The sequence below is a fragment of the Poecile atricapillus genome, chromosome 22 (genome assembly GCF_030490865.1).
Source record: "Poecile atricapillus isolate bPoeAtr1 chromosome 22, bPoeAtr1.hap1, whole genome shotgun sequence".
In the NCBI taxonomy this organism is placed as follows: domain Eukaryota; kingdom Metazoa; phylum Chordata; class Aves; order Passeriformes; family Paridae; genus Poecile; species Poecile atricapillus.
In genome coordinates, this window is record NC_081270.1 from 7,233,355 (window position 1) to 7,256,383 (window position 23,029).

Genomic DNA, 23,029 nt, shown 5'->3' on the forward strand with positions numbered 1-23,029 from the left:
TGTTTTGGGGTTCCCTGGATCTGTTCCCGGTTTCCTGGGGTGCCATTTCATCAAACCCCACTTTTGGGGTTGTTTTGGGGTTCCCTGGATGTCTTTCCAGTTTCTTGGGGTGCCATTTGATCAAACCCCACTTTTGGGGTTGTTTTGGGGTTCCCTGGATCTGTTCTCAGTTTCCTGGGGTGCCATTTGATCAAACCCCACTTTTGGGGTTGTTTTGGGGTTCCCTGGATCTCTTCCCGGTTTCCTGGGGTGCCATTTGCTCAAACCCCACTTTTGGGGTTTCCTGGATGTCTTTCCAGTTTCCTGGAGTGCCATTTGATCAAACCCCACTTTTGGGGTTGTTTTGGGGTTCCCTGGCTCTGTTCCCAGTTCACGGGTGCCGTTTCCTCAAACCCCACTCACGGGGCCCCTCCAGGCCCCCATTTCACGCCGGTTTTTCCCCAACAAGAACCCCCCCAGTTCCCTTTGCGGCCCCGGTGCCAAGGCAGTCCCTGAGCGGTTTTTTGGGGCCCTGGCAGGTCCTTGGCACCCAACCCCTCCTTCCCGTGACAGAAATGGGTCACTCACACCCAGCGGGGCCGCAGCTCCGGGGCCGCTCCTGGCACCCACATCCCCCAAATCTGGGACAGAGCGGAGGGGGAGAGCAAATGAATGAACCCCGGTTTGCAATTCATCCTGCCCAGCCCGTGGAAGAGCAGAGAGCAGCACAAAGGAATAAAGAAATCATCGAAATAACCGAAATAACCCAAATTTGGCCTGGTCACGCAAAGAGGATCCATTGTCCTGGGTTTTTTTTCCCTGTCCTGCACAATTCCAGTCTAGAACTGGGGCTGTGGGCTTGGCTCTGCTCCTCCCTTCCACTTCCACACCTTGAGTGTTTCTGGTAATTAAGGAGAGGAACAAACTTTGTCTTTGTGGAGGGAAAAGGAGAGAAATGAACCTTCTCCTTGTGGAGGAAAAAGAGAAAAATGAACCTTCTCCTTGTGGAGGAAAAAGAGAAAAATGAACCTTCTCCTTGTGGAGGAAAAAGAGAAAAATGAACCTTCTCCTTGTGGAGGAAAAAGAGAGGAAGAAATGTTCCCTTTGCAGAGGAAAAGGAGAGGAACAAACTTTGTCTTTGCAGAGGAGAAGAGAGAAATGAACCTTGTCTTTGTGGAGGAAAAGGAGAGGAATAAACTTCTCTTTGCAGAGGAAAAGGAGGGAAAGAAATGCTCCCTTTGCAGAGGGAAAAACTTTGTCTTTGTGGAGGAAAAGGAGAGAAATGAACCTTCTCCTTGTGGAGGAAAAAGAGGGAAATGTTCTCTTTGAGGAGGAAAAGGAGAGGAATAAACTTTGTCTTTGCAGAGGAAAAGAGAGAAATGAACCTTTTCTTTGTGGAGGAAAAGGAGAGGAATAAACTTCTCTTTGCAGAGGAAAAGGAGGGAAAGAAATGCTCCCTTTGCAGAGGAAAAGGAAGGAAAGAAATGTTCCCTTTTCAGAGGAAAAGGAGAGAAATGAACCTTCTCCTGGTGGAGGAAAAAGAGAAATTAACCTTCTCTTTGCGGAGGAAAAGGAGAGAAAGAAATGTTCCCTCTGCAGAGGAAAAGGAGAGAAACAAACTTTGTCTTTTTGGAGGAAAAGGAGGGAAATGCTCTCTTTGAGGAGGAAAAGTTGAGGAATAAACCTTTTTCTTTGCAGAGGAAAAGGAGAAATCTTCTCTTTGCAGAGGAATAAACCTTTTTTTCCAGTGGAAAAGGAGAGAAATGAACCTTCTCTTTGCAGAGGAGAAGGAGGGAAATGTTCCCTTTGCAGAGGAATAAACCTTTCTTTGCAGAGGAAAAGGCCGGAAGAGCTCCCAGATCCCAAAAGATCGAGATCCCAGAGTGGAGAAGAGAAAAGCTCCAACACCTGAAGCAAAACCATCACCCAGATCTGAATCCAGGGAAGAGAGAGAGAAATGGAACCCAGGAATGCAATTCTTGATTTTCCCAAAGGTGGGAAAGATCCTTTTTTATTTTTCATCCCAACCAAGAGGCAGATGCTGCGAATCCACCCGGGATGAGACGCGGAGTGAGATGTTCTGGGATGGGACAGGAGGATTTATGTGATCAAAACCCAACTCGGAACAGATTTGTGCTGTTTCATGCCCCGTGTGAGGCGATTTTTGTCTCATTTACACTTTAAATCTGTTCAGGATTAAAATCCACCTGCGCCAGCGCGGCACCTCCCGTCCCGCTTCCCACATCCGCTGTAATTCCTTTGTTTTCTGTGGAGATAAAAGGATACTCTGGATCCTTTTACAGCCAGGTAGAGCCACCCTGGGGATGAGCCTTTTTGCTCTGCAGCGTTTGAGAAGAAAGGGAAGATAAACTCCAAGGGAGAGGATTATCAGCAAAGAAATCCAGTTCCTAATTACGCTCCTCCTGCGACTCCAGGAAAACTGTTGCTTTTGGGATTGAAGTCAACCAATTTGAGTCCTTACAGCGGGGTTAAACTGAGGATAAACCCCCCATTTTTCACATTTTGGGTGATTTCCACACTCAGCCAGCTGAGATTGAGGCTCGGGAAGGTGCCGGCGATCCCGGCGTTGGTTGGAGCGGCGCAGCCGAACGAACGAGACGCGATAACACTGAAAAAAAACCCAAATCCACCTGCACCAAAAGAGAATCCCGGGAGTTTAAAGCACTCCCGAGCCCGGCTGGAGGCTGCAGCCCTCGCACCAAACCCCTGATGGGATTTATCTCCCCGCGCTCATTTTGTGGCCCAAACAGGTCGATTCCGCCCCTCCTTTCTAACCCGGAGAAGAAAAAGCGGAGCCTCTGCAGCTAATGACGTTTGCGATTCCTCCCCTTCCCCCCTCCTCAAAGGTGGCTGGGGCCTTTTTATGCTCATAAATCATTTTATTGGTGGTTGAAATCCCGAGGCTGGAGCAGCTCGCTGTAATGCGAGGTGCACTTCAAAGGGAACCTGCCTTCAGTTCCCGGCTTTATCAGCCCCGAAAGATTCCCCTGCCACGGGATCCTGTTACAGCATGGCGAGCCTGGCGTGGAGCCTGGGCCTGCTCCGACCGCGCTGGAGGAGGAAGAGGAGGAAGAGGAGGAAGTTTGGGAGCTGCCGGAGAGGTTGTTCCAAAGCTGGGCTTGCAAAAGGGTTGGCAGAGCTTGGGGAGCAACCCCAAAGTCCTTCCCCAAATCCTGCAGAGCCGACCCCAAAATCCCCTCCCCAAATCCTGTAGAACCGACCCCAAAATCCCCTCCCCAAATCCTGCTGAGCCAACCCCAAAATCCCCTCCCCAAATCCTCCAGGAACAGACCCCAAAGTCCTTCCCCAAATCCTGCAGAACTGACCCCAAACTCCTTCCCCAAATCCTGCAGAACTAACCCCAAATCCCCTCCCCAAATTCTGCAGAACCAACCCCAAACTCCTTCCCCAAATCCTGCAGAACTGACCCCAAACTCCTTCCCCAAATCCTGCAGAACCGACCCCAAAATCCCCTCCCCAAATCCTGCAGAACCAACCCCAAACTCCTTCCCCAAATCCTGCAGGAACAACCCCAAACTCCTTCCCCAAATCCTGCAGAACCAACCCCAAACTCCTTCCCCAAATCCTGCAGAACTAACCCCAAACTCCTTCCCCAAATCCTGCAGAACCGACCCAAAACTTCTTCCCCAAATCCTGCAGAACCGACCCCAAACTCCTTTCCCAAATCCTGTGGAGCCAACCCCAAACTCCCTTCCCCAAATCCTGCAGAACCGACCCCAAACTCCTTCCCCAGAAACTGCAGAACCAACCCAGAATTTGGGGCTGGCACTGGGGAAGGGGCTGGGGCAGGAACACGAGCAGCTGCTGGTTCTTCCCCAGAGCAGCTCCCTGAGGTGATTTCCACACCCAGCTGGGCCCTGGGCCGTGTCCGTGGGCTCTTTTCCATGGGAATGGGAGCACAGCACGGATTGGGAACTCTGAACCTGCTGCTTTTGGGGTGTTTTCCCCAAAATCACGCCTTAAACAGAGAAACCTGTTCTAAAAACCACGTGGCATTGCAGCAGAGATGGGGATGCCGTGGTGGAAAACTCTGGGAAGAAGAAATCCAAGGATTTCTTCATGGCTTGATCACTGCCAGGGCCCAGGTAGGGGCACCTTGCTCAATCCCACTCCTGGATATCCTGAATATCCCTCAGGCCTCCCACGGATGGAGAGGAAAAAGCTCCCCAGCTCATCCCTGCCGGAGCAGCTGCCTGCCAGGATGGGGCTGGAGCGAATTATCCCAGCCATGGATCAGCTCCCACAATTTGTCAGACAAGGAGAGGAAAGGAAGGTCAAAAAGAGCCTCCTGTGGGAGGGAAAAAAATTAAAAAAAAATAAAAAAAAACCCCGCTTGTTGTGCTCCTGCTCCTCCTAATCAGGACTTGATGTGGGAGAAAGATGGATGGGATGGATGAGAAAATAAATGGAAACAGGGCTGGGAAAGCCAAGGGGGCTGCAGCACCTGTTTGTGCTCAGGGAGCCAGGTGGGAAAAGCTCTTTTATGGCCTCAGCACACCCAGAATGTTCCGCAGGGTCAGCTGAGGGCCCTTCCCAGCTGGAGAAAGGGGATTGTGGTGGGTCAGGGCCTCAGGACAGCCCAAACATTCCATGGGGGCGGCATTCCCAGCCTGGGGCCTCTCCAGCTCTCCTGAAGCAGAGCAGGGCATTGTCCATTCCCCCCAAAAAAACTGGGATTTAGGGCACGGAGAGGAGTTTTAGAGAGGAACCGGAGCTGGGAAGAGCCACGGGGTATTCCCTGCTCCATCCTGCCGGGATGTGCCGGTGGGATCCCGTAAATCCACACCCAGCGCTCCAGAGGTGATGTTTGCTGTCTGCAACACCGGGGATGTCGGAGCATCACCGAGAGAATTTCTGACAGAACAGGAAAACCAAAAAACCCCGGGAGGATGCACAGGTTTGGGGGCTTTTGTGCTGAGCCTGTTCCTCTGGTGGCTGATGTGGTGATAAATGTTAAATATTAAATATTAATATTAAACCAGGTTAGTGGAGCAGAACAAATGGCTCCTCGCAAATGAGATTATCCAAGGAATTCAGTCCGGCTTTCTGCCGGCGCCTCCCGGTTCCTGGAGGTTTGTAGGATTTTGGTGAACGGGTGAGAGGGGTTTGGTCGGGGTTAAAGAAGCCCTCGTTAGCAGGGGAATGTTCCTTTGGGACACTGGGTCCTCCATGGCTCCAACATTCCCTAAAGAATTCCTCAAGTGGATGGGAGTGAGGGGATGGGATGGGATGGGACAATGGGAATGGGATGGGATCCATGGGATGGGACAATGGGAATGGGATGGGATCCATGGGATGGGATCCATGGGATGGGATGGGATCCATGGGATGGGATGGGATGGGATGGGATGGGATGGGATGGGATGGGATGGGATGGGATGGGATGGGATGGGATGGGATGGGATGGGATGGGATGGGATGGGATGGGATCCATGGGATGGGATGGGATGGAGGGGTGCTCCAACCTGGCCTTCCAGGGATCTGGGGACAGCCCCAGCTGCTCTCCCAGGATCTCCCCACCTCACAGCCAGGAACTGGGCTGGGGTTGGAACCAGAGATCCTCAGTGCCTGGAATTTCCCGGGAATCGCCATCAAAAATCGGCTCTCAGTGCTCCCACCTCCGGTATTCCCTGGAATCCTCCAAACCTGGATCCCATGCCCAGCTGTGCCCACCTGGGTCACCCCCAGGTGATGCTGAGGAGCCAAAAACACCCGCTGGGGTTTTTTGGGGGGAAATCTTGGCTGATTTTTGATTGTAAAATTTTGGAGTCTCCAATCACTGGCTCAATCTCAGCTCCAGGAGAAAAAGCCAGGAGAACCTCTGCACCAGGGAATATTTGTGGAAAACATTCCCAGTGGAGAAATTTCCAAGTGGAAAGTGGACGATTTGGACAGTGTTGTTTCACTTTCCATTTCGAATTTTTCCATAAAACGAAACATTTTGTTTCGTTATTTCCATTTCTGAAATAACGGGAATAAGCAGCGAGGGTTGTTGGTCACCTGCCCTAAAAAATGGAACAGCTTTGGGAACACCAGTCCACAACTGGGATTTTCCAAGGATTCTTTCCAGCCCCGTGGCTGCTGGCCCTGGTGGCTTTTGTGACACCAGCATTGCCTGGGAGAGGTCATTTCTACACCTACGGAAGAATCTCCTGGAAAAAGGATTTTCCTGCTGGGAACCACCCCACAAATTCCCCATTTTTTATGGAAAATGGATTGTTCTGGGAAAAAATCCCTCCACCAGGAATGCCAGGGAGAAAAGCTTCAAAGTAGTCACAGAATCGCTTTAAAGTTTTTTTGGGTTTTTTCCCCACATCAAAACTTTGACACCATCCCTGAGATAATTACAAAAACGGGTGGAAAATCCCAGAAAATGTCCAAGTTCAAAATCAAAGCTCCCGCTAAATTAAGGGAGTGAATTCCTGTTGGGACATTCAGGGGTTGTTTTCTGGGAAGGTGGGAAGGGGAGCTCACAGATGGGTGAGAATTCCTTCAGACCAGGTCATGAGTCCGGACATCGCCTCGCTCAAGGACAAATCCCCGGAATTTCCACCGCCATCCCAATTCCGCGGAAATCCAGGCGCGGGCTCATCCCTGGCTCTGCTCAGACTGGGATTAACCTGTTAACAGCTCATCCCTCTGGAAGCCTGAGCTGGAATCTGCATCCCAAACAGCCAAACACCGCCGTGACCCCTCCGAAACCCCGCTCGGCCTCCCGGGATGTGCCGAGAAACCGGAGCCGGGAGCGGCCGCCCCCGGCCCTGTCTGCTCGCTCGGCTCGTGGGGTTTGCGAGCTGTCAACGCGTCAAAATTCCAGTTATCCCGACAGCTGCGCGCCCAGCCGGGCTCCAGCCCTGCCGGGAAGGGCTGCCAGAGCCCGCAGCTTCCCACAGGGAGGAGGGCATGGAATGGGAGCAGGGATGGGGGAGAGGGAGCAGCACTCGGAGGGGGTCGCCTGGAGGAGCCCGGAGAGAGGGAAAAATCCCCCTGGACATGGCCAGGGAGTATGGAAAGGGGGATTCCAGCATGGGAGGAGATGCAGGAAGAGCAACAGGAATAGGAGTAGGGGGAGGAAGAAGAGCAGGAATAGGAATAGGAATAGGAATAGGAATAGGAATAGGAATAGGAATAGGAATAGGAATAGGAACAGGAACAGGAACAGGAATAGGGATAGGAACAGGAACAGGAACAGGAATAGGAATAGGAATAGGAATAAGGAATAGGAATAGGAATAGGAATAGGAATAGGAATAGGAATAGGAATAGGAATAGGAATAGGAATAGGAATAGGAATAGGATACAGGAAAAAGAATAGGAACAGGAATAGGAATTGGATGCAGGAATAGGAATGAGGTGCAGGAACAAGAATAGGAATAGGAACAGGAATAGGAACAGGAACAGGAATAGGAATAGGAATAGGAATAGGAATAGGAATAGGAATAGGAATAGGAATAGGAATAGGAATAGCAATAGGAATAGCAATAGGAATAGCAATAGGAATAGCAATAGGAATAGCAATAGGAATAGGAACAGGAATTGGACGCAGAAAGAAAGCCACCCCCGAACTGCGATCCAGGGGATGAGTGGAACGAGGACCAGATGTGGGGCAGCTGCTCTCCAGTCCCACTTTTGGGTCACCTCCTCACCTCTGCCCCCACCCCACATGTGGAGTTCAGGGATGAGGAGGATGGGCAGGTGTTGGTGAGGCCCTTCCTGGAATCATGGAATGAATCATGGAATGGGAATGAATCATGGAATGGGAATGAATCATGGAATGAATCCCAGGGTGGTTTGGGTTGGAGGGACCTCAAAGTGCCAGGGACACTCCCGCTTTCCCAGGCTGCTCCCAGCCCCGTCCAGCCTGGCCTTGGGCACTCCCCCTCCTCACAGGGAGGAATTTCTCCCAGATATCCCACCTAAACCGTCCCTCTTTTCATTCCGAGCCATTCCCTGTGCCCTGTCCCTCCGTGCTGTGTGAACACCCCCAGAACCCCTGCTCTGAGCTGACCTCGCTGCTTTGGAGCCATTTTTAACCCAAAACTCAACTCTTGGCTTAAAACCTCAGCCGAGACTGAAGAGAACCCCCGAGGTGGGGGACGATTCCCTGCTGGATGTGTCCGTGTGGATTTATGTCTGTGTGGGGCTATTTTTTTATTTTTTTAATTTTTTTTTTGCCCTGGATCTTGCCTGAGCGATGTTTGCAGACCCCGAGAGGCAGCGGGAGATCCGCCCCGAGATCCAGAACATCTGCCAAGGGCCGGCAGCCTCCCAGGCGGTGGGAAGAAGCCGCCCGTGCCAGGCTGCCGGAATGAGAAAGGCAGCAGGAATGTGCCTCGGAGAGCAGCTGCTGCACAGCCCTGGCAGGAGCCTCCTCACCGAGGGCCTGGGAGCAGGGAGGGATTGGGAGATCCCAGCTTGGGACAAGGGAAAAGTTCTTTTTTAATGAACTAATTAATTATTTTCCCTCCTCCCCCCGCCCAGATCCTTGGAAAAGGTTCGTGCTCTCGCTGGAATCTTGGGGTTCTTCCCTTCCTCCTCAGCATCCCCCATGCAACCTCATCCCACAGTGTTCCCTAAACTCTGCTCTCCCTCGAAATTCTGTTTTTCCCCCTTCTTTACCAGGGGAACATCCATTTTCCATCCCCAGCTTTGCGCCCACCTACACGAGGAAGAGCACTTTGGGCAAAACATCCAAAACAAAACTGGGGGAATTCACCACATTCCGACCCCCGGTGGCTTCATTCCCTTCATGAGCCGCTTTCCCAGGCTCCAAACATCCCTGATCCTCCACGGCCACCGAACCAACACTTCTGAGCTCCCTGGGCCAAGATCAAAGCCAGAACAGCTTAAATTTTTCTGGATTTCCTTTTCCAGTCTCCACAGCCAAGTCTAGAGGGATGATGGCTCCAGGAAATCTAGGATTCCTCAGGAGGAAGCTGGAGGGAGGTGACAGCTCCAAGGAAATCCAGGATTTCTCAGGAGGAAGCTGGAGGGAAGTGACAGCTTCAGGAAATCCAGGATTTCCCAGGAGGAAGCTGGAAGGAGGTGACAGCTCCAAGGAAATCCAGGATTTCCCTGGAGGAAGCTGGAGGGAGGTGACAGCTCCAAGGAAATCCAGGATTTCCCAGGAGGAAGCTGGAGGGAGGTGACAGCTTCAGGAAATCCAGGATTTCCCAGGTGGAAGCTGGAGGGAGGTGACAGCTCCAAGGAAATCCAGGATTTCTCAGGAGGAAGCTGGAGGGAGGTGACAGCTCCAAGGAAATCCAGGATTTCTCAGGAGGAAGCTGGAGGGAGGTGACAGCTCCAGGAAATCCAGGATTTCCCAGGTGGAAGCTGGAGCAAGGAGACAGCATCTATTGGCCAACCCCATTCCCAATCCTTCGGGAAAAATCCTTAACCAGGAGTGGGGCCACCCCCATTCCCAGACATCAGAAAGGAAAACCCCAAAACCCAGTTGTGGTTCCAGGGTGAGCTCATCCTCATGTCGACACCCACAGGCAATCCCAGCCTGGTTTCCTTTGGAAAAGCTCATTCCAGGAGCGTTTCTCTGGCAGGAGAGAGCCTGGAGAGCCCTTTCCCTGCTCCCCCAGTGCCCGGGATTCCTGCTGGGAGCATGGACAGCGGGGGTCTCCATTTCACTGCTGTAACCCTCCCAATCCTCAATCCCTCCCCCTTCCCGGTCTTTCCCGAGGGATTCCATTATCCCGGGATCTGCTGATCCCGGTGCTGTTTGCACAGGCTGCTGACCCAGCCTTTATGTGGGACACATAAGGGGGCTCTGTGTGCAGCTCCCGCCAGGGCCATTAATCGTGTCCATGTCAGAATTCCCGGCTCCAAACCCTCCCTTCCCGCTCCTCCCCTCTCCTGCCCTCCACCCCCCATCCATCCTTGTGCTCTCCGGAGATCCAAGGAGGGGGGCAAAAAAAAACCCGACAAAACAACCCAAAACTCCTCTGAAAATTCACACGGGGAACTTGCAAACTTTGCAAAACCTGATCCGCTCCCCGGGGCAAAGCTGGGAAACGTGGGATCGCTCCAGCCGGGAATAAACACGCACCGAGTCCTCCCGGGCAAACAGAGGGATCGCCTCCAAGAGAAAATGCCAAAGTTTGGCTCCTGCTCCCAGCGGGGATGCAAAGCCTGCAGCTGGTACCGCTGGAGGGGCCAAATCCCGAGGGCGTCTCAAAATCCGTGGGAATGTGGATGAGTTGGACGGCACCCACAGAGCCCGAGAGGCTGAGCTGGGTTTGACCTCGGCTCCCACCTTGGAGCATTCCCAGCTCCTCTCCGATGGGAGGTGATGCCTGGAGATCTTTGTTTTTCCCCCCTTTAGCTCTGTAGGACGCCATCCCGGAGTTACGCAGCTCCTGGTGGCTTTCCTACACTTTATCCCAGATTTTTAGGACAATAATTAAGCTTCTAACGCATCCCCGAAACGCTGCTGGGTTGTATTTCCAAGGAGAAGGATATTTTGGTTTCCAACCACCATCTGAGAAGAAAATGGGGCCAAGAATCCCTTGGGGCTGATGTGGGGTGAGTTCCTGAACACCCTACTGGCTGTACCTGTCCGAAATCCTAATTAATCACCCTTATCAAACCAGAGGAATCCCATGGCTGGGTGGGTCCACGCCCAGCTGGGAGCTTCCAACAAAGATCTGCTTCAGAATCTGTTTGATTGTCCGAACCCCTGTGAAAAGGTTTTCCTCTGAGCAGGGAGAGCGGGGTTAGGCCAGGGAGAGCAGAGTTAAACCAGGGACAGCAGAGTTAAACCAGGGAGAGCAGAGTTAAACCAGGGAGAGTGGGGTTAGGCCAGGGAGAGCGGGATTAAGCCAGGGAGAGCAGGGTTAGGCCAGGGAGAGCAGGGTTAGGCCAGGGAGAGCAGGGTTAGGTCAGGGAGAGTGGGGTTAGGCCAGGGAGAGCAGGGTTAGGCCAGGGAGAGTGGGGTTAGGCTGGGCTGTGCACGGTTAGGCCAGAACATGCAGGATTAGGCTGGGGAGTGCTGGGTTAGGCCAGGGAGAGCAGAATTAGGCCGGAATGTGCGGGGTTAGGCCGGGGAGTGCAGCGTTAAACTGGGATGAACAGGGTTAGGCTGGGCTGCGCGCGGTTACTCTGGGGCGTCCATGGTTAGGCCGGGCCTTACCTGCACGCGGGCCTCGGTGAGCTTGGTGCGCTGGGCCAGCTCCTCGCGGGTGTAGATGTCGGGGTAGTGGGTCCTCTCGAAGGCCTTCTCCAGCTCCTCCAGCTGCTCCGCCGTGAACGTGGTGCGGCTCCGGCGCTGCTTCCGCTTCAGCGGCAGGTCCGGCTCCGACTCCACGTCCGAGCCCTCGTCCAGGCGGTTCCCTGCGGAGAGGGAGAATTGGGAGGTCAGCAAGGGGAGGTTTCCCACCGGGAAAAATACTGGAAGGGTTAAAGAGCCCGGAGAAGTCGGCGGAATAAAGCTGGGAATTGTGAATATTCCGGTTTGGGTTGGAAAGGCCTCGGAGTTTATCCAGTGCCACACCCTGCCACGGGCACGGACACCTCCCGCTGTCCCGGGGCAGCCACGGCTTCTCTGGGAAATCCATTCCCCTCCCAGGGAGGAATTTCTTCCCAATATCCAAGAAAAGGAGTCCCTCAAGTCTGGCTTTCTCCACAGCTGTGGGAATCCCAGAATCCCAGACTGGTTTGAGCTGAAAGGAACCTTAAATCCCATCTCATTCCACCCCTTCCATGGGCAGGGACACCTTCCACTACCCCAGGTTGCTCCAAGCCCAACCCAGCCTTGGGCGCTTCCAGGGCTGGGGAATTCCCAATTTTTCTGGGCCTCACCACCCTCACAAGGAAAAACGCTGCCCATGGATAAAGCATCCACTGTTTTTATGCTGTTTACGGCATTTCCTCCCATTATTTTTCCCCACATTGCGAAGAAAACCTTGGAAATCAAAACTTCTCGCAGGAAAAGGGGAGCTCGTAGTCCCTAATTCAAATCGTTACAGAGAAAAGAAAAATGGAGAAATTCCATTTTTCCTTGGAAATTCCCGTTTCAGAGTTGCCCATTTTGCCCCGAAAAAGGCAGGAACTGAAATGCTGGCAACAAATGATGCTTTGACTCGCGCTGCCCAATTTCCTCCCATGTTTTATCAAGTTCTGGGGTTGGAGATTTCAGCTTTTAAAACTTAGGAAGTTTAAAAAAAAAAAAAAAAAGGAACAATTGGGAATTTTTCCAGATGGGGAAAGACCTTTCCAGCTCGGCTTCAGCAGGAGACAGCTCAGCTCCTCAACTCCCAGATTCCCTACGGAATTCAGACACCATCCAGTCCTCTCCCAATATTTAATCAGTCACTTATTCCTCCACCTCGACTTTCCCTGGACTTTTCCCTTCTCCCTTCTCCCTGCCTTGATCCCGACACCAGCTGTGGCCTCCTGGGGCTCTCCTGAACCCGAAGGAGCAGAGCTGGAATAAATAAACCCAGTTTTGGATGGAGATCCAGCAGAAGGCCCCACGTGGATATTCCCCAGGTGCTCAGTGGCTTTTGGAGGAGCTGGGACTCCAATGTTGGCTCTGCTGGAGCAATCCCAGATTCCAGAGGTGTTCCACGTGGGGTTTTATGGGGTGCTGATGTTGATTTTGGAGGGTCTCAGCCACACCACAAAAATGTCCCCTCAGTCCAGGGCAGCAGAGAAGGGACAACAGGACACAGGAAACCTTTGAGCTGGGGACAGCTCCAGCCCTGCCACCTTTTCCCTCTTTCCCAAGAAAACAAGGGATTCACCGGATTAATTGATTTTTTTCCCTTTCCGAGCCTGGCTGTTGTTTTCCACAGGAACCACCCAGCCTCTCTGAGAGCCAGAACCAAATCGTGCTCGCAGCAAAGTCCTTTCCCTTTCGGGCCAACCTTTGCTAATTCAGGATTAAAGCAGGGTTTACGTAAGCTCAGCTTGACCGTAAAGTTCCCTGAAGTCTCTAACCGTGTTTTCCAGCCGATTTTTTTTTTTTTTTCCACCCTTTTTTCGTTCGGCTCCTATATTATCATCACCCAAAAATCTGCTTTTCTTCTTGGCAGCGCTGGGAGCTGCAGCTGTGGCTCCCGACAGCTGCCGGGGAGTTTGAGGGGTGGGAGGCGCGGATCCCCCCGGAGCCGCCTCCTTTGTACCGAGATCACCACAAAAAGCCTCTGCATTCCAAACAAAATTCCATTTATGTCCCGGGGCTTGTGGGGAGGATGCAGTGTGGGATCTTGGAAAAGGTGCTGGAGCCAGGGGAAGCTCTGCTCCAGGAGTTGTTTTGGGGGGAAAAACACCCTTTGGAGAGGTTTTCCCTCCTTCAGGCTCTGGCATTCCCATTAAATGCCTTAAAAGCTTTTAGATCCAAAGCTAATTCCTGAATTTCTCCTCCAAAATCAGTGAGAAATTCCCTGATGGTTCCCTCTGGAACCATCCCTCTGCCCCCCATTTTAAAGATCTTAAAAAAAAATCCTAAAAGATGTGGAAGTTCTCCCTGGTGCAGCCAGAATTTGTTTCAAAAGGAGATTTTTGGGATTTGTCCGCTTCCAGGGAAGGTCTGGAGTCTCCAGGAGAAGGAACATCTGTGCCTGAGAGCAGCAGGGCTGCACATCTGGGCCCCAGATGATGCGGGGCAGGTAGGAGCCCGCACATCTGGGCCTTGCAGGAGCAAAGGCACATCTGGAAAGCTCCAGCAAATTCCCCGAAGCTCCTCGCCGGAGCTGCTCCATCATTCATGAGCTCGGCTGCTCCTCCCATCCCGCTCCCGCGATCCGGAGCTCCCGAGGTACAGGGAAAACCACCCGGGAAAGGATTTGAGCCAAATTTCACCTCCCTCGCTTCACCTGGGAAGGGAAAACCGCCCCAAACCTCCTTCCCCAGCTCCTGCTGAAGGATCCCTGATTTGTCCACGGGGTTTTGGGAGAGGAGGAGGGGTTGTCACCCTCTGTCCGCAGCGTGGTGCTGATTTCGGGCTGAAAAGACTCGAGATAATCAAAACCAAAATCGGGATAAACCCCTCCATTCCTAAGCTTCCCAATGCTCCTGCTGGGCGTTATCCCAAATTTCCAGCCGCGCCGGAGCTGGCGGGATCCACCCCCGGTGACCCTGGGGGCCGGGAAGGGCTGGGAACAGCTCCCGGTGCCAAGAGCCCGGCTCCAAGAGCCCGACCTCAAAGCTGGAAGCGAAGGAGCAGGAAAACTCCCAGGGAATTCCTGGGACCAGCTGCTCGCAGCCGGAGCAGCTGCCGCTGTCAGGCAGGGATGCGGGAAAGGACAGGGAATGTTTTCCAGCTGGGATGGGCTCCCCGGCACATCCAGCACACCCCACCAGCAGCTCCCTCACCTGCCGCTCTCGCAGCCCCACATTCCCCTTCCCAACCGGATGGAATATCGCGGATAATCCGTTCCCTCACTCTCCCCAAAGCTCCCGTGCCACCGGTTTTCCAAAGATGTGGAGAATCCCAGGATTCGTCCCAAACTCAAACCATTTTTTCCAGCCCGTCCTTGTGTGGGCAAATCTGCCAGCAGCAGGAGCAGGGGGAGACCCAAATTTCCAGGGATTTTTGTGGCAGGAATGACCTGGTGGAGTTTTACCCTTGCTGAGCACGGGCAGCCTGCAAAGGAGAAGGCGCAGAAATTTCCAGCAGCGCCTTCCTGGGTGGGGAGGATGAAGGGTGGGGAGCAGCAGGGTGACCGGCAGGCAGATCCTCCGGGATCTTATCCCGGGAAAGATTGATGGGAAAAACTGGGATTGGGGACAGAGCGGGACTGGGGAGGGATCGGGATTGAGGAGGGAGAGGGATTGGGGCGGGAGCAGGATTGGGAGTGAGATTGGGGATGGTGTGGGACTGGGGAGGGAACAGGATTGGGAGCCGGAAAAGGCGGTGCAGAATTGTCCTGCCACCGTTTTGTTCTTCCCAGCACAACCTCCAGAACTCCCTTGTCCATCTCTCCATGGAAAAGTTGGAATTCCTGAATTCCCGGGGAAGGAGAGGTGTGGAACAAACCCCGCTCACCCCCACAGTGGGTGGGGCTGGGAGGGGACACCTTGGCCGGGAAGCCGAAGGCCAGGAGAACTTTTCCAAACCCACAAAGGAGACGGAATTCCTTCCCTACCCAGCTGCTCTTCCCCAAAGCCACGCATGGAGCCCAAGAAAACTCTGGGAATATCCCAAAACTTGTCCTCCTTCAGAGGTGGGGGGATCTGATCCCAGATCCGATCCCAGAGATTCCCTGTGGGAATAGCAGGATCCACAGGGCAGATTCAATCCCAGATCCCATCCCAGAGATTCCCTGTGGGAATAGCAGGATCCACAGGGCAGATTCAATCCCAGATCCCATCCCAGAGGTTCCCTGTGGGAATAGCAGGATCCACAGGGCAGATTCAATCCCAGATCCCATCCCAGAGGTTCCCTGTAGGAAAAGCGGAATCCACGGGGCCAATCTGATCCCAGAGGTTCCCCATGGGAATACTGAAATCCACAGGGCAGATTCAATTCCAGATCCGATCCCAGAGGTTCCCTGTAGGAAAAGCGGAATCCACGGGGCCAATCTGTTCCCAGATCAGATCCCAGAGATTCCCTGTGGGAATAGCAGGATCCACAGGGCAGAATCAATCCCAGATCAGATCCCAGAGGTTCCCTGTGGGAATAGCAGGATCCACAGGGCAGATTCAATCCCAGATCCCATCCCAGAGGCTCCATGTGGGAATAGCAGGATCCACGGGGCTGATCCGATCCCAGGGATTCCCTGCAGGGATCCACGGGGCTGTTCGTGAGGATCTGCCCCACTGCCCAGTCCCCACACACATCCCAAACCCCCAAAACTTTCCTCTCCTTCCCGAGCAAACCCAACGCATCCCGAACATCGGGAGCAGGAGGGAGGCAGGGCAAAGAGGGAGCCACGTCCCGGCAGCCTTTGTGAATCCCCCGAGCACAAACAGATGGAATATCCATCAACTCCGGCCCTCTTTTCTTCGCTTTCAACTTTTTTTTTTTTTTTTTCCTGGTCCTCGCCTCCCTGCCCCCTCCGCCCCTCGCCCTCTTTCTTCGGGCTTTTGTTCGGCCTTTTCAAGCGGCCCGAGGTGCTGGGGCCGGCCCCGAGTCCCGGCACATCTGTGGAGTCCATAAAAGCCCCTCTGGCACTTCAATATTCATGGCCTCGTGCCTGTGGCAGGATCCAGCCCGGGAGAGAGGGAGGGAAGCAGGGAAGGAAGGAAGGAGGGCGATGCTCTAGGATTCAGCTCTTAAATTTTTCAGGTCCTGCGCTGTTCTAGTCCCCAGCTCCGAACCCCGCAGCCTGTCAGCTGCTGCTCGCCCGTTTTATTCAGACAAAACAAACCCAAGGGCACCTGACAGCCCCAGGCCCCGCAAAGGATCAACAAAATGAGTTATTAAAACTTTAATAAATTCATTACCTGCAGCTGTAATTGGGGGATTGACCCCCGATAATGGAGTAAATTTATAATTGTGTAAAAAACCCGTGAGCATCGTCCACCTCGGGGGGAGCCTGGGAGGCTCCTGAGTGCCCCAGGGGCATCTGTGGGAGGCCTTTAATAAATACCCATCAACACCCAATTAAATACTAAAATAAAAATAAAAATGTCCATAAATACCCAATTAAATACTAAAATAAAAATAAAAATACCCATAAATACCCAATTAAATACTAAAATAAAATACCCATAAATACCAAATTAAATACTAAAATAAAAATGCTATAAAAATAAAAGAAATACTGAAATACTAAATATTAAGTACTAAATTACTAAAATATGAAAATACTTATATTCTCTTAGCCTTGTCCCGCCTCTCTTCCAGGCAGCCACTCTGAGCCACCGAGGGAAGGAGGGAAGGACCCTGGAGTTTCACCCTCACACCTCGGTTCTTCTCTGGAGAAACGTGGCTGTTCTTCCACCCCAGATCCCATCCCGCAGCCCTGATCTATTCCAGCGCCTTTCAGTCTGGAATTTTCCCAGAGCTGGCTGGGCTGGAGCCCCACAGCCACATTTTGGCTTCTGGGGAGGCCCCAGCTGAGGTTTTTTCTGCATTTTGGGGTGGATTGTCCATGGTCTGACCCATTCCTTCCCACCCCGTGTGCCCAGAGGCTCCATCCCACAAATCCAGGCTCAGTTTCCCAGAGGCTCCATCCCACAGATCCAGGCTCAGTTTCCCAGAGGCTTCATCCCACAAATCCAGGCTCAGTTTCCCAGAGGCTCCATCCCACAAATCCAGGCTCAGTTTCCCAGAGGCTCCATCCCACAAATCCAGGCTCAGAGTTTCCCATCAGTGACAACCCCTGCCTCCCCTGCCTTGGTCCCACCTCGGGTTCCTGAAGGAGGAGGAGCTCTTCCCTCCAGGCCTGGAGATTCCCAAAGATTCCAGTCCCGGGGAGAGGGAGCTCCTGGGGCTGCTGGACAATTCCAGAGCTCTGGCAGCCATGGAGAGATCCCAGTGCCAGGCAGGGATCCCAGTGCCAGGGAGAGATCCCTGATCCAGGGAGAGATCCCAATGCCAGGGGCAGATCCCTGATCCAGGGAGAGATCCCTGATCCAGAGACAGATCCCTGATCCAGGGAGAGATCCCAGTGCCAGGGACAGATCCCAGTGCCAGTGAGAGATCCCAATGCCAGGGGCAGATCCCAATGCCAGGGAGAGATCCCAGTCCCAGGGAGAGATCCCTGATCCAGGGAGAGATCCCAGTGCCAGGGAGAGATCCCTGATCCAGGGACAGATCCCTGATCCAGGGAGAGATCCCAATGCCAGGCAGGGATCCCAGTCCCAGGGAGAGATCCCAGTGCCAGGGACAGATCCCAGTGCCAGGGGCAGATCCCAATGCCAGGGACAGATCCCAGTGCCAGGGACATATCCCTGATCCCGGGAGAGATCCCGGTGCCAAGGACAGATCCCAGTGCCAGGGACAGATCCCAGTGCCAGGGACAGATCCCAGTGGCCCCAATCCACCACTTCCCTCCCCTCCCTTCGTGCTCCATCTGGGAAACCAGGGATGCAGCAAAACTCACGGAGGACTTTTGGAATATCTGAATTTCTATCCCTCACCCACTCACCGCGTCCCTGCGCGTTTTGATTTGGGCATTACACTTCCTACACATTTATAAATTAATCCACGTTTATCTCTGGATATTCCCACCCCACCGCCGATCCCGCTTCTCCTGCCGCGCTCCCGCCGCCTCCTCTCTCTTTCTCTCCACTTTTCCCCCCCTCCCCTGCCCGCTTTTCCCCCTCTCCAAGAAAAAAAACCCGCTCCCAGCTTTCCATTCATGTCAGGAACCCCCCGGGACGCGTTTGGGAGAAAGGCCCGGGCGGGACGCGCCCCTCGGGGCTGTGACATTCGCCCGCGATTGAACCCCCGGGCCCGTCCCCGCCAGAAGAAAGAGAAGAAAGGGAAATGTAGGGAAGAGAGAATGCGAGTGACAGAAAGAAGGATTGAATGGAGGAGCGCGAAGAAAGGAAGATATCCCTGCGCCGCGCTCCTTTATCAGCGCTGTCATCTGGAGCAGGGCCCTGCCCGCATTGTCTCACCTTGGGCTGAACAAAACCGGGGGGTTTTGTTTTGTGCGGGTTCCTTTGGAGCCGCACCTTAGGGGGTCGCGGGCGGCTGAATGTGCGGCTGACAGCCCCGACACTCGGCCCTTCAGCACTGCTCATGTGGAAGGTACGGCCTGAATATTAAAAACCACCGGGAAGGAGCCCGGGATGCCGCGGGAGGAGGGGAGGGATGAGGAGGGCTCGGGGTTGGGGATGCGGCGGTGTGGACGGTTCAGGGTTTTCGTGTTTTTGGGGTTTTTTGTTGTGGTTTTCGTGGGTTCGGGATCCCCGCGGTTCTTTGGGGCTCCGAGCTCCGCCGCGGCTCTCCCGGTTTGGGAGGATGGAATTCCTTCCTCTCCCGGCCTGGGAATCGAGGATGCGCCGCTGCCCCGGGAATGGGGACAACAGGGAGCTGGGAAATTTGGGGCGAATGGGAAACTTCCAGGAGATGGGAATGGCTGGGAATAGCAGGGAACGGTTGGGAATTACAGGGAACGGGCTGGGAATGCCTGGGAATGGCTTGGAATGGATGGGAATGGCAGGGAATTGTGGGGAGTGGTTGGGAATGGTTGGGAATGGCAGGGAGTGGTTGGGAATGGTTTAGAATGGCAGGGAATGGTTTGGGATGGTTGGGAATGGTTGGGAATGGCAGGGAGTGGTTGGGAATAGCAGGGAGTGGTTTGGAATGGTTTATAATGGAAGGAAATGGTTGGGAATTGTTTGGAATGGGTTGGGAATGGTTTGGAATGGCTGGGAATGGTTGGGAATAGCTGGGAGTGGTTTGGAATGGTTTATAATGGCTGGGAATGGTTGGGAATTGTTTGGAATGGCTGGGAATTGTTTGGAATGGCTGGGAATGGTTGGGAATGGCAGGGAGTGGTTGGGAATAGCAGGGAGTGGTTTGGAATGGTTTATAATGGCAGGAAATGGTTGGGAATGGTTGGGAATGGTTTGGGAATGCCAGAATTCCCTGCCATTCCATTCCCCACCATTCCCAACCATTCCAGAGCCATGGAAACCCCTGGAAGTTCCCAACCCACAGGCAAAGAACCTGAAATCCACCGAAATTCCAACGCCTGGCTCCAAACATTCCTCTGGAGTTCAGTCCAGTTCACCACAACCACAAATCCATAAATTCTCCTCATTTTGATGAATCCATAAATTACTCCCAAAAATCAAGCGGGAATGGCATGGAATTCCCTCCGAGAAGCCAGATTCCACTTTTCTCTCCTTTTTTATTCCCACGGAGCAGCCCTTGGATCCATTTCATTCCCACAGCAGCAAAGTTTCCCTTTCCAAACCCTCAAAATTCCATCAAAACCACGGAAAAGGTCGGCTCGGGAGCGTTTTACGGATTTAAAAAAATTCAGCGGTATTCCCAAAGTCCGGAATTTTTAGCGCAGGACTAAGGTTTGGATCGAAAATATTCCCACGGCAAACACATGAAAGTAATTCCTTGTTATCCCAAATCCCCAAATTTTGGGGGAAAATGTGGGAAAAGGGGGGAAGGGAAGGGAAGGGAAGGGAAGGGAAGGGAAGGGAAGGGAAGGGAAGGGAAGGGAAGGGAAGGGAAGGGAAGGGAAGGGAAGGGAAGGGAAGGGAAGGGAAGGGAAGGGAAGGGAAGGGAAGGGAAGGGAAGGGAAGGGAAGGGAAGGGAAGGGAAGGGAAGGGAAGGGAAGGGAAGGGAAGGGAAGGGAAGGGAAGGGAAGGGAAGGGAAGGGAAGGGAAGGGAAGGGAAGGGAAGGGAAGGGAAGGGAAGGGAAGGGAAGGGAAGGGAAGGGAAGGGAAGGGAAGGGAAGGGAAGGGAAGGGAAGGGAAGGGAAGGGAAGGGAAGGGAAGGGAAGGGAAGGGAAGGGAAGGGAAGGGAAGGGAAGGGAAAATATCCTGGATATTTTCACACCTTCCTTCTGTTTTGGCCCCCAAACCTGCTCAGGATATTCCAGGAGAGGGGCTGGGAATGCCTTGACAGGGAGGGATAAACTCCAGTGGGAAAAGTTTTAATGAAAGGTGTTTTCCAGCATTGATCTCTGAGATTTGGGGTACGAGGGGTAAGAGAGAGAATGACAGGATTTGAGATGAAACAGGGGAAGTTTGGATGGGACATTTGGGATAAATTCTTCCCTGTGGGGGCAGAGAGGCCTGGAATGGAATCCTGGAATAGATTTCCAAGAAAAGCCGCGTATTCTCCATCCCTGGAAGCGCCCAAGGCTGGGTAGGACGGGGCTTGGAGCAGCCGCAGGAATCCCTGGGGTGGAACCGGGTGGGCTCAAAGGTCCCTCCAGCCCAACCCATCCCATGATCCCAGAAAAAAGCAGGACAGGGAGAGGACAGAAGGTGACAGCGGGGGCGGATCCAGCAGGAAGAGCCGGGTTTGGATGGCTCAGGAAAGGCGAGAGGATGGATTTGAGCGGAACAACTCCCGATATCCCAGAGGCCGGCGAGGAATAAAAAGCCCTTAGTAGGTCACCCCTGCCCCCGGCAGCCGCACGAGGCTGCTCCCGCCAGCCAGAATTTTCCTCCCCAAGCCCTTTTTAAATCCCAGCCATTTTTTTTTCTCCAGTATCCAAATGCCAGAGAGGGAAATCCAGGCAGGCCGCGGCTAAGTCCTAAAAATCTCCTCTTTTTTTATTTATTTTTTTTTTTCCCTCTGTTCCTGTTTCTTTGGATTCCGACAAACCTCCCTGGGAAGGGCACGGAGCACAAGGCTTTGCTCAGAGCTGCCTTCAGAGGTCACCAGGGGTGACTGTCCCTGCTGCCAGCTGGCTCCGGCCGCGGCCAGCGCTCCCCGCTCCCGGGAAACACCGGGATGGGCCCGCGGGATGAGCCCCACGGGGCTGAATTCGGGATCAGCCGCTGGGATGAAGGGCTCTGGGTGCCCTGGAACAGCCTGGTCCTGAGATGGACCTGGACAGCCCAGGTGGGGTCACAGTGAGGGGACTGGGAGCTGTTCCCAGCTCTGCAGAGAGCCCAGGATTGATCTGTGGGGCTGACCCCCAAAATTGTCCCCAAAGGACAGCCCAGGTGGGGTCACAGTGAGGGGACATGAACTGGGAGCTGTCTGAGCTCTGCAGAGACCCTGGGTGTGGATTTGTGGGGCTGATCCCCAAAATTGTCCTCGCAGGGACAGCCCAGGTAGGGTCACATCTCCAGGACATGAACTGGGAGCTGTCCCAGCTCTGCAGAGAGCCCAGGATTGATCTGTGGGGCTGATCCCCAAAATTGTCCCCACAGGGACAGCCCAGGTGGGTCACAGCTCTGGGACATGAACTGGGAGCTGTTCCCAGCTCTGCAGAGAGCCCGGGACTGATCTGTGGGGCTGATCCCCAAAATAGTCCCCAGAGGACAGCCCAGGTGGGGTCACAGCTCTGGGATATGAACTGGGAGGTGTCTGAGCTCTGCAGAGACCCTGGGTGTGGATCTGTGGGGCTGATCCCCAAAATTATCCCCACGGGGACAGCCCAGGTGGGGTCACAGTGAGGGGACATGAACTGGGAGCTGTCTGAGCTCTGCAGAGAGCCCAGGACTGATCTGTGGGGCTGATCCCCAAAATTGTCCCCACAGGGACAGCCCAGGTGGGGTCACAGTGAGGGGACTGGGAGGTGCCCCCAGCTCTGCAGAGAGCCCAGGACTGATCTGTGGGGCTGATCCCCAAAATTGTCCCCACAGGGACAGCCCAGGTGGGTCACAGCTCTGGGACATGAACTGGGAGGTGTTCCCAGCTCTGCAGAGAGCCCAGGATTGACCTGTGGGGCTGATCCCCAAAATTGTCCCCACAGGGATAGCCCAGGTGGGGTCACAGCTCTGGGACATGAACTGGGAGGTGTCTGAGCTCTGCAGAGACCCTGGGTGTGGATTTGTGGGGCTGACCCCCAAAATTGTCCCCACAGGGACAGCCCAGGTGGGGTCACAGCTCTGGGACATGAACTGGGAGCTGTTCCCAGCTCTGCAGAGATCCTGGGTGTGGATCTGTGGGGCTGACCCCCAAAATTGTCCCCACAGGGACAGCCCAGGTGGGGTCACATCTCCAGGACATGAACTGGGAGCTGTCTGAGCTCTGCAGAGAGCCCAGGACTGATCTGTGGGGCTGATCCCCAAAATTGTCCCCACGGGGACAGCCCAGGTGGGGTCACAGTGAGGGGACTGGGAGGTGTCCCCAGCTCTGCAGAGAGCCCAGGATTGATCTGTGGGGCTGATCCCCAAAATTGTCCCCAAAGGACAGCCCAGGTGGGGTCACATCTCCAGGACATGAACTGGGAGCTGTCTGAGCTCTGCCGAGACCCTGGGTGTGGATTTGTGGGGCTGACCCCCAAAATTGTCCCCACGGGGACAACCCAGGTCACAGCTCTGGGACATGAACTGGGAGGTGTCCCCAGCTCTGCAGAGACCCTGGGTGTGGAATTGTGGGGCTGATCCCCAAAATTGTCCCCACGGGGACAACCCAGGTGGGGTCACATCTCCAGGACATGAACTGGGAGGTGTTC

The 23,029-nt window shown here is 53.9% G+C and overlaps 1 protein-coding gene across 3 annotated transcripts in view; it reads right to left on the bottom strand.

Moving 5' to 3' along the window:
• Nucleotides 1-23,029, bottom strand: part of PAX7 (paired box 7) — a 102,633-nt gene that overhangs the window by 41,978 nt on the left and 37,626 nt on the right. For all 3 annotated transcript variants that reach the window (XM_058855162.1, XM_058855161.1, XM_058855160.1), the window contains exon 5: nt 11,161-11,360. In XM_058855162.1, the coding sequence (XP_058711145.1) occupies nt 11,161-11,360 (200 nt within the window). The remainder of the gene's footprint in view (nt 1-11,160; nt 11,361-23,029) is intronic.